The sequence below is a fragment of the Leuciscus leuciscus genome (assembly GCF_965113295.1).
Source record: "Leuciscus leuciscus genome assembly, chromosome: 21".
In the NCBI taxonomy this organism is placed as follows: Eukaryota; Metazoa; Chordata; class Actinopteri; order Cypriniformes; family Leuciscidae; genus Leuciscus; species Leuciscus leuciscus.
Genome location: NC_138745.1, coordinates 25,340,035 through 25,352,049, shown reverse-complemented (window position 1 = coordinate 25,352,049; position 12,015 = coordinate 25,340,035). Strand labels below are relative to the sequence as shown.

Genomic DNA, 12,015 nt, shown 5'->3' with positions numbered 1-12,015 from the left:
CCATTTGCCTACCCTTTCAAGGTAAAGGCTGCTATGAATTGCCTGTTGCAGTGATTATACTGGAATTCGTATGTAAATTAGTCGCTTACAGTAGCCTGCAGAGGGAAAACTCGTTTCACCCCACCCGAGCGAAACAAATAAGTGGGAATTTGCAATCTTCAGTGTGCATTTACACACATATGCGCTTCAGTGGTACAGTTCCCTCTGCATTTGTTTTTTAGTGAAGTATAATGCATGTGATATTTGTGTAATAGTCATAATACAATTTACTTTAGATTTTTACATAATTTGAAGTTTTAAGGCAGGTGGAACCTTTTATTCTACACTATTGACATAAAAGATACATTTATTATAATATTTTGTTTTTATAGTGTATTTACACTACCATTCAAAAGTTTGGAGTTGATACAGTTTTATTTGAAAGAAGTCTGCATTTATTTGATCAAAAATACAGTAAAAACAGTAATATTGTGAAATATAATTGAAATTTAAAATAACTGTTTTCTATTTTAAAATATTTCAAAATGTAATTTATTCTTGTGATGTCAAAGCTGGATTTTCAGCATCATTACTCTAGTCTTCAATCACATGATGCTTCAGAAATCATTCTAAAATGCTGATTTGCTGCTTAAGAAACATTTCATATTATTATTATTATTATTATTATCATCAATGTTGAATACAGTTGTGCTGCTAAATATTTTTTTTATTCTTAATTTTAAATTCTTTGATTCTTTGAAATGTTTTATAACATAAATGTGTCTTTACTATATATTTATATTAGAAATGTGTCACTTTTGATCCTTTTGAATGAAAGTATTATATTTGTTTGTTTTTTATCTTACTGACCTCTTTTGAACGATATTAATATACAATGTGTTACAAAGTTTTTGCATTTTAAGCCTTTTTTACATTGCATTAAAAGTAATAACAATATTATAAACAATATTACAGTAATGGTAAATTATGATTACAGTAACAATATTACAATTGCGGTAAAGTTGCAGCAACCGCCATTGCACTTCAACATCCAGTCCAGTAGGTGGAGCAACAACAACCCCAGACATAAAACATTGAACACTAAACACTGTCAGGCACAACATAGCAATCAATCAGAACAATTAATTAACAGTCATGCAGCATTACCAGCTCAATGAATGTACACAGCACTCGAAAACACAATGAGCTCATGGAGGAAACTTCACCACTGGGGTCACTTTTGGACAGTGTTGCTTCAAAATAAATCTGTGGTTTATAGAGTATTCATTCAATATCACAATAATCTAATTTTATATATTATTATATTTTATATATTATATCATATTTTTGTCCTTATTGTCCTTATAAATTCCCTTTGGAGAAAATTCAAATACATCAAGTATGTACAGTAAATTGCTGTTTCTCTGTCAGAGCTTGTTTTGCTCTCTAATGAGCTGAATGTGTTTTTGTGTTTAGTCATCCTGAACTGAACCGATGGAGGGAAAGGCTTAGCTGACGAACTGGTTGGGGTTTTTAAATGGATGTTGGGGTGTCGGTGGATGGCTATGATATTGTACTTGTGTGCGTTTGAATTGGAGTGGATGAATCTGACCTACTTTCTCCTGTGCAAGCTCTGCATTGCTGTGTCTCGCTCGCTCTCTCTCACCGCTCCACCCCCACTGCCCTTGTGTCTTACATTCTTTCACTCTCTGCGTTCCAACCAGCCAGAGATGTGATAATGGGAGGATGCTTCGTTGGCTCATGTCTGTGTGACTCTCACCTGCTCTGCATCTAATGTCTCCACAGCCATTTTACCTCACATCCTATTCCTTTACCGTCCTCTCATTTTTTCTCCAATCACTAATTGAACATAACCAAATGCTTATACATTTACGTTTGTGTAGCTGTCTTTACCACCACTACCATAATTACAGTTTCTGTCTTTGTAATTGCTACTATTATTTTTACTATTACTAATACAATTACATGTGCTATTTCTAAAGCTGTTATTATGACTATTTTGCTTTTGTTACAGCTACAATACTCATTATTACAGTTATTAGTGTTATTTTTTGGCTTTTTGCCTTTTCTATGTATATAGTGTACATTAGAGTGTAGTGTAGTCCATCATTTTAAAAATTAAACTTATTTAAGTTATATGAATTTATATTTGAATTCTACTTTATTTAATTCAATTGAATGAAATTAGAATATCATTTTACTTCCTGTTTGCTTCCTTAATTGAAATGCAGGAATTAAATTGAATTTAAAAGCACACACAATTTTGTACAATACTTATTGAAGGATTTGTTCCTTTTTTAACGTAATGTAGGTTTTTTGTTATATTTAGCCATACTAGTCTTTTTTTTAGGTGATATTAGAAGGAGGTACATTTTCATTCTAGAGAACGTTTGATTGGATGAAAATCAGTGTAGTGCAGGATGAGTCATCAATACTTTGGTCGAGTTTTCCAAGAGGAAAAAGAGTACATTTTAAATTTGTATATCTGCTAATTAATGTGTATATTTGCTAGTTCATTTTGTAATTTTGTAATTTTTGCTTTTATTACATTTTTATTGTTTTTATGTCTTTTTATTCTTTTAAAGACATCAATAATGTTACATATATATTTGTTTCTGTTTTAAATAAATGCCGTTCCTTTGAACATTCTCTTCATCAAAAAGTCCTAAAAAATTGTATCACGGTTTCCACAAAAAATAAAAAAATAAAAAAAATAAAAATTAAGCAGCACAGTTAATAATAGCTAATAAATGTTTCCTTTTTACCACCAAATATTAGAATGATTTCTGAAGGATCATGTGACTGAAGAAATGGCTGCGGAAAAGTTTGCAATCACAAGAATAAATCATTTTAAAATGTATTTTTTTACTATTCTTTTTTATTAAATTAAATATATGCAGCCTTGGTGCACTTCAAAAACATTTAAAAAATCTTTCTGACCCCAGAATTTTGAACGGTAGTGTATATGCTAGAAATACATTAGTCAAAGAAATAGCCTTTTTAAGTCAATAGGAAAAACAGTCGATCTCTCTTCTGTCCAGTCAACCTCTTTCTGTCATTCATTTTGCTGATATCAAGCTTGGTTTTGGAGAATGGTCTGGAGTTAGCAAAACATCTGAAATCACTCATAGCACCTTCATCCTCACTCAGCCTCTCAGTTCCTCTGTCTATCCTCTCTTTCTTCACATCTCTATCATCTCTTATTAACTAACCTCTTTCACTTGTCACCTACACTGACCCTCTTGCAGTGATCCTCTGCTGAGGCTCTACTTTGATGTTCAGAAGCTGATGAATGACAGTAAGGAGCTTTATGGCTAACTAGACATTATCTGGATGTTTGGTAAGTCATGCTTGGATCAAGCAACAGCCTCTTGCTGCAAATGAAGTGCTAAGCTGTCCTTGCTTCCCGCCACGCTCTGGGAAATCTGCATTAACACTATTGATTTCCTGCTATTAGGCCCTAATATCATTATATTAGTTTGTTGATTTTTAAAAAGTGTCTCTCATTACCAGTCAGGATTATTTTTATGTGACTTTGAGTGACCAGAAATTGACTCAGAGTATTGTCCCAAAAAATGTCTTGTTGATTATACAGCTCCCATGGGGATTCTTTTAGGAAGTGGCATTGTCTCCTCAGTAGCCAGCAGGGCATATAACAATGGGTGGTGTATGTATTAGGGTGTGCTGAATTTCATGGGGCATCTGTCCTATTGTATTTTGACCATTGAGGAACAGATTGTCTACTGTGAATCAGTGAATGGTTTTCCTCAACCTTCGCAGAGAAAGGGAGAGAAGTCTGGAAGATGTACAAATTATTAGGTCCATACTGCACCCTACACACCTGCTGTTCATCAGGTTTAGTTCTATTGATTCTAAACCTTCAGCACAGGTAATCTCAGGTCCACTTTGATCTCTGTGAACTCTCAACAGGAAGTGTATCTGCACACTATCAGCAAATTTACCGCCAAATATTACTGATTCATATCAACACCTGCTGTCTGTAGCTTCAGTTGCTGATTACTGGAACACAGCGGTCTGTCTTTAGTCAGTGAGCAAATCTGCAGGTGTCTGTTAAGCTTGAAATCTTGCTGATATTCCATAGGAAAAATGAACTTCATAGGTTAAATATGATTTAACATATTAGAGGCATGTTGATTATCTCGCTTGACACATTTTAAATGCCGTTTTAACCAGTCAGATTGTAATATTGTATCCAAAAGATCATGATTGATTCGTAGTGTTAATTTACAAAGTGGCATCGCCAACTACTGGCCTGGCATTCAATGCAGCGTTTTTAGCCGTTTCCGTGGATCCGTTTGAACGGGGATTGTTTTGACAACATTGCTGTCTGTAACGCAAAAAACGCTAAGGAAAACTTTTCTGTTTTTAGTGCATCACTGTCATGTTAATGTACCCTTACATATAGGCTACTGCACATGTCTGTGGCACATGTCTGCGGCGCATTACGGCAAGGTTTTGTTCCATCCTCCACGCGGTGCCAACTCTCACCAGGACCATTTCAGAAGCAAAGCAACTGGATTCGCGAGAACACAATATTTACCCGTCTGACGATATTTTTCTTTTTGTTTTTCTTTTTTGGGGTTCTACCATGGTTAAGTTGGCTAAATGGTTATGTTTTGTCCGGTTTAATTGTGTTTATTGTTGTATTGCTGTGTTGCTGTCCTACTTTGTTGTGCTGTAGCCTACAGACAAAGTTAATACACTTAAAAGTCCATGAACGACAAGGATAAAAGATTTGTAGCTGTGTTTTAGTAGTTTAAAATACATCGTCAAATATCTTGTATCTATATTTCACATACAGTGCCTGTGAGCAGGAGAACACTGGCATTTGGACGCGGCGTCCGTCAAAAATAGACTAGGCACTTCTAGGAAGCTTCTGAAACGTGCCGTGTCGAAGCTGGTATATACACAAGCATTAAGATCCGGTGGCCATGTAGGAGCCGTGATGCGCCGCAGACTTTTGCAGTGTAAATAAGGGGTTAGATGTTACCACATGAAGCACATTTTTAGCTTACCTGACACATTTTTTTCGGTATTCCCTGTAGGGCTGGCCTCTTTGTCGTCCATTATTTCCTCCCTGTCCTATTATTTTGCTCTCTCATTTTCACTTACTTTCTCATCCCTCTATCTCTTTTCCCCTCCTCACTCTTGTTTGCCTCTTTTGAATTCATGCCTGCTGTTCTCTGAGAAGAGCCCCAGCTTTGATCAATATTTCTTCTTGCTAAGCCTTTTCTCCCTGTTCTTCTAAATGACCTACTTTGTAATCTCCTCCTTAACAGCTTAAAATTGTGAAAAAGAGCAGAGGCAACGAAGCCCTGCCACTGATCTGATACATATTAGAAGCTAAAGCTCCTGCTTGTGTTTGATAAATAGTAGTTTTAGAGGGCAGGCTTTACTGCACAGAGAGATTTGAGGAAGCTGAATTATTATATTTTCTACAGTAATCTATCTACTTGGCTTATTCATCATCTGTGCTGGTGCTTCAATGAACGTCATGCTCATTTTGGTAGATTTCACACATTGAAAATCAACTAAATGCCAATGAAAATTAAATGTATCAAAGCTTAATTGTTCATTAATGAATCAGTGAGGTATAATTTGACTGATTTTATTCCATGTTTTTTATTTTTTATTTAAGGATCATGGTGAAAAAAAAACACTTACACCATCACAAGATGCGCTCTCTGTTCTAATCCCTAGGACAAGGTTTAATAATAGCAACCTCAAAAAGGTGCTTCCAGCCTAAGTGTGTGTGTGTGTGTGTGTGTGTGTGTGTGTGTGTGTGTGTGTGTGTGTGTGTAAGGCAGTGCAGTCTGATTACTGGAGTGGGGCGGTATGAAGTGAAGGATGCTGCGGTGCTGCCTCTCTTCTCTCAAGTGCACAGCAAGCATAATACTTTGTAGCTTCTTTTTTTTCCCCCTTTTTTTTGAGGATGTGAAGACGGATTAGCCCAAGGGCATATCTGCTATTTTTGTAGGTGGGGCGTGACTATGTTGCAGACACGCATTCATTCTTCTCTTCTCCCATTTCCCCTCTGTCCTCGACCCACAAAATATACTAGAGCCAAAATTGCTTTGCAGATAAATACAGATGCAGAACAGTGATCATAAGAGACCGTTTAACACCTTTCTGAACCTCAGCTGCATCTGCTGTTGTGGCAGTAGAACAGAAAGTGTCAGTAAGGGCTCTTTTTAGATGAAGAAAATCCTCTTTTTGGCCTGCTGACCTCATGGACATTGAGAGAGAAAATATTTATTTAAACTTTATTGCTCTATAGGATGCATGTTTATAACAAGTACATATAAAACCAAAGCATTACAGTTCAATGATGGTAATTTTAATATAAAGTGGTCCAAAAGTATTTGGAGACACTGTCACACTTTAAACTTGATGAATTTTGTTGCATTAAATAAATCAGGGTGTCCCATTGTAAAACTAATATAAATAATTTTAAAAACTCGACACGATATGACTCGACACGATATGATCTGTGGCCAATGCTTGAATGGACAAAAACACACAAAATTATAAAATGCCCATTTTGTTGAGTATCCTCGCAAGCACAGTTAAATGAAGTCTTAAATGTATGTAAATGTACAGAAAATAAATGTATGAAAAAATAGGATGTGCGTCAGATCCGCATCATGTGTGACATCAGGTCTTAAAGTGACAGCAGCCTATTAAACTCACTGCTGTGATGTCTGTGATTAACATTAATCAAAGAACAAAAGACAGAGAAAACCTCTCATTACTCTTGACTGAATATATATTTTAGTTTAATATATATTTAATTTATAATGTATGCAGTGAAGTGTTTGATAACTTTATTGTTGGGTATATATCCTACCTGTTAGACCTACCTAAAATGGGTCAAAAATAATGAAAACAATAACTTTTTGTGCATTTTGACAGGGCAAGTAAAAAATCTGAACCAGACTGACTTGGCCAGTAGACAAAAAATAACTCATATATATTAAAGGGCACAGGTAAATGTGGCATTTATTGTAATGGATTTATGTGAAGATTATTTTAAGTTCACTTAAATGAAAAGTTGTTATATTAGTTAAAGCCTAATAAATGAAAAAAAAAAGAAAAAAAAAGATAGCTTTCAATTATACTGTAATGCTGAATGACTATAATTAATGGCTAAAATTGATGGGGAAAAATCAGTTTCATAGAGACATCAGTAGCGGTATTGGTGATGCCATCTTTCATAAAAAGATGCCATTAAACAAATATTTAAAATATAGGCTACTGTCTTTATATAGTTGCTACGTTAATTTGAAGATTAACTGTGAAATTATTCAAATAAAAAATCTATATTAAAAACTTAAATGTTTGGTTTTATTATTTGCGATTAATTACAGTAAAAATGTGTGATTTAATTAGTTAATTTTTTTAAATCGATTGAGGGCACTAATGCTCACACACACACACACACACACACACACACACACACACACACACACACACACACACACACACACACACACACACACACACACACACACACACATATGCATAGTGTGTGATTTTAGTGTTAAAAGTACTTTTGTTGGTTTCATTTGAAATTTCCCCTAACTGAAGAATCCCAGAATAACGTGTGAAAGTGTAGAGATATATACGGACACAGTCATGATGCTGTCTGGCACTAGACAAATGGGCTTGAGTTGTATTTACCAGTTACCTCTGCATCTCCTGAGTGCTCACTTCCCCTCCCCCTTTTACCTTCCTTTAATACTCCTTCTATTCTGGGTAGCAGAGCAGGCCTCAAAGGTGGTGAGTCAGTTGGCGTGAAGGGCACAGGCACAGGGGAGAGGAGGGCTGGAAAGAATTGATTTTCCAGTGGGCCATGCAGAGCCGTCTACTCGACCAGCACTGTGTGAGAGATACCGGCTCACAGAGAGACTTTCAGTATGGGGAAATCTACAGTCTTCATGCCGTTCCCTGCTGCTACCATCAAAACTCAACTAAACCCCAAGCAATTCGACTAACCTTTCATTCCTGCCTCAACAGGAAGCTGAAGGGATTGAACTGTATACCTAGTACAATGAGTAAATACAGAGTTTTCACACCCTTGAATAAGATTGTGAATGATAGGAGAGATTGATGCTGGTTGACAGGAGAAGCCTTACCACATGATGGGGTTCATTGGGTTTCCATAGAAACATCTGGCGGAGCGACCTGCTGGTACAGTAACTTATGGAGAGTTTATCATCTGCAGGATTTCTTACATAAGCTGCCTGGTAAAGGTCACTCTTCTGAATCAGACTTCTAATTTAGAAGATGTTGGTTCTACTATAATAGACACAAAGATAAAACCTTCATATTGTTAAAGAATTCTTCATGCGAGTTTATTTAAGGAATATTCTGGGTTTGGTTGGTAAGCTCAGTGTTTGACAGAATTTGTGACATTTATTAAGTTAAACACCTACACTAAAAGTAAATGTCTTAAAAGATTTAAATGCAGAAATGTGCCGTTTATATTTTTTATAAAAGCATTTACTGTACATTAATTCTTATGTTAAACGTGTAAAAAAAAAAAGGTTCTACACTTCTAAAAAAAGGTTAGTAAACTATTGTTTCCACTAAAATCATGTTAACAAACATAATGTTTATGTTGTGTGGCTATACTATTAAAACCGTGAGTATTTTAACATTTACGGATTGGCCTTATTCACTTCCATTGTAATTACCTCACTGGAACCCAGAATTTCGCTTTGTTTAAATAAAACAAGTTGAAAAACTAGTGGAAATTCTATATATATAAATGGAGCTAATGGGTTTTCTAGGTGTAACGAGGCTTTTAGTGGTTAGATCTATTGACTTCAAATGCAGAGTGTGTGTGTTACAGTCGAACTTTTAGTTTTCCATTCACCGTTCTCTAAAAACTCAGCCACTCTCGCTCTCAACCAATTACTCTTGTGCTTCATTGATCCCCTAAGCGAGACAGTCTGGTGTAAAATGCCCATCCACCCAGAAACAGCCAACCAGATGAGACAAGCACACAGAGCTCTGTGGACCCAAACACAAACAAGAACATATGGACTATTGCACTGACTCTCTCTCTCTCTCTCTCTCTCTCTCTCTCTGTTTCTAGTGAGAAGAGGAAGCTACAGGTGAACATCCTCAGCCCCATTCACTGCAGTATGAATGGGAGGAAGTGCACTGTCATTGTGGAAACCAAGATCAACCAATCACAGCCAGACTTCACCAAGAGCCGATCGGGATACATTCTCTCAGTGCCAGGCAACTAGAGGGCCGGGGATCCCAGACGATCCCTTTAACAGGACACTGACAGCAGGGTATCTATTTTGTGCTAGTCAAAACTTTTGAGTTGAACCTCAGATATGAAGCCATACCAAATTCACCTGAAGACGGGCAAGGCAGAATATTTAATTTAATTAATCCTTAAATTCCAAACTTCAGTTTAGATTATTTACAAGATGACAAGGAGGTAGTGAGATAGACCCTCGGAGATGATTTACTAGACCCAGCTCTGTGTATTTATTTAACATTACAACCAAATGATGGGTAATCATAAATTTAATATTTATGAGGAACAGGATACGAAGGGTTTTAAAAGTATCTTGCTTGTGTTTTGAGGTTTTTCCTTGAAAGGGAATATGTTGGTTTTTGATCATTGCTTCTTGCAGGATGAAGAACAGCTCTGCTTGTGTCTCGACGTATTGCACAGATCATAAGCAGTCCTGTGGTTGCTGCTGAATTTGATCATATGTTCTTGAGCGGGATGTGTTGATCATATCCTTAAACTCATCAACTGCTCTTACAGGAGCGTTAAACTTTCTCGTAATTTAAACCATTCTATTTTTCTGCATATGGCTGGTCATTTATAGCACGTTGTATACGGATACTGTCATATTTGATATAGCTTATGTAATGTACTGTATGCACTATATATATAATGTAGGTAGGCGGAGAACTGTCATTTATTCACATATTTCACATATCTTGGAGTAGAATCAGATAGGGCGGCACAGAGCAGGAAGTGATGGCGACTGTTATTTTCAATTGCCATTTTATGAAATAATAGACCCTGCTGCCAATAGTGGTCCCTTTAGTCCTCCACTCACCCTCACTGGTTTATAGCAAAACAAAAGTAATTTCTGTACTGATAAAGCCATTCAAAATTTTGTTTAAAAAGATGTTTACAAAGACTGAATTCAAAGTAGTCGCCATTTTACATGAGCCAAAAATGCATTTGTCACCAAAATACACAAGATAATAAAAATCCTCCAAACTCTTAAGTCATCATTTTTGAAGAACAGGCAACCAGTTGTTCAATTAGGTTCCATTTTTAGTTCAATATTTTGTCAACATTGAATAACGCAGCAAACAACAAGCTCTGATATTACGAATTTGCACATTTATGTGTATAAATGTGTTCAAATAAGAGAGAAAGAGAGCAGTATTGATTCATAGAACAAAATCAACAGAGTTCTGAGTGGAAACTCCCAAGATGTCTGACCCAGTTTGAAGCTTTCGCAACTGACAAAGAAAGTGCCAAACTAAAAACTGACTGCTGTTCTTCATTTCTAAGAAGGTGTTTGCATAAATTTGTTTTCCCATAATTGTTTTATTGTTTCGTTCATCGCTAGTAGCTAGAGATCTTTTTTATCAGTTAATTAGGATCATTTCTCGTGGCCAAAAATATCACTAAGCTTCTATCAGTAGTGTTAGGGATGTTCCACTGCATGTGATTAAAATGGGGTAAAGTGGATTCGATGGCGAGTTTTGTGTGAGCCACGACTACTGATTCGTCCTAGATCGAATATCTTTTTGAGCAAGTGATCGGCCAGACCGGCCGATGTGATGTGAACGACCGCATGTGGACGATGATCACATAATCTCCATTTTGCTTTATTGCTCATGTCTGCTTCAAACAGGTGCTCCCTTTAAAATGCTTTTGCATTGGAAGGAATATTTATGTTTTGTCCCTCTCTCTCTACACTCTCTTATCTTCTTCCTCAGTCCCTGTTCACTCTCTTGACTATTAGCCTGGATTGGTAAAGTGTGTCAGTAAAAGCATGAACACACAGTACTGTCGGACAACCCCGTTTCTTACCTCAATAGTTAAAAGCAAGGAGATAAATGGACTAACAGCATTTTCTAAAAGTTTTAAAGGTCTATTTTTCTTGAATCAAACACTAAATCTGAAACGTACTGACAATGTGTAAATGATCTTTTACCTTGATAATAGGAGTTATATGATTGTTCATTTCCATACAATCCAGCCCATTTTGTGGATCGAGCAGTCTGCTTTGTTCTGGCAGTGATAGACATACAATATATGACCATTTTATAATATATTATAATTTCTTTTCTTCTTGTCGTGATCCCCAGTGATTCCAAGTGCCGAATAATTTCAGTTCCCAGATTTGTTTATGCTCTTTGTTGTAATTTTACCTATTAGCCTGATCTGATCAAATGATGTGCCTAATTTTTATATTTCTCTTATTTAATTAATATATTTTAAAATGTTTTAAAATGTTGGAATGCTTGGACCAAATCAAAAAGGGAATCCAGTTTATAGTGTTTGTTTAAAAATAGCTTTTCATATGTATATTAATGCAATAATTAACCATTAGTAATTTACAGAAATGAATATTATTATATGGAAACCAAACAAGTACGCTTTAAAAACTAATTATATTGCATAGAAATCTTAGTACTGATTTATCATAAGTTTGTTTTTTTAATCAAGTAAACGCTGTACCAAATATCTGCTCGTGAAAATAAACATGCCCTTGAAGTGTCTACTCCGAGGCTTTTGCTCCATCACACTGATATATTGTCATTATTTCATTGATTTGCTGCACATGGCTATAAATCCAGGGAGAGCAGCTGTTTGCCGCTGGGAAGTTGATGACGACAATTGAACCTGTCAATCTTTTCGGCTGTGGGCGTGGCTACAGCACATCCACTGACAGCAATCACACTATCACACATTTAATAATAGTTCTTAAGTTCATG

General features: G+C 36.0%; 1 protein-coding gene across 1 annotated transcript in view; it reads left to right on the top strand.

The window, feature by feature from the left end:
• Nucleotides 1–11,823, top strand: part of myo1d (myosin 1D) — a 71,598-nt gene extending 59,775 nt beyond the window's left edge. The window contains exon 22 of the mRNA XM_082151229.1: nucleotides 9,122–11,823. Coding sequence (XP_082007355.1) covers nucleotides 9,122–9,278 — 157 coding nt within the window. The 3' untranslated portion in view covers nucleotides 9,279–11,823. The remainder of the gene's footprint in view (nucleotides 1–9,121) is intronic.
• The last annotated feature ends 192 nt before the right edge of the window (nucleotides 11,824–12,015 follow it).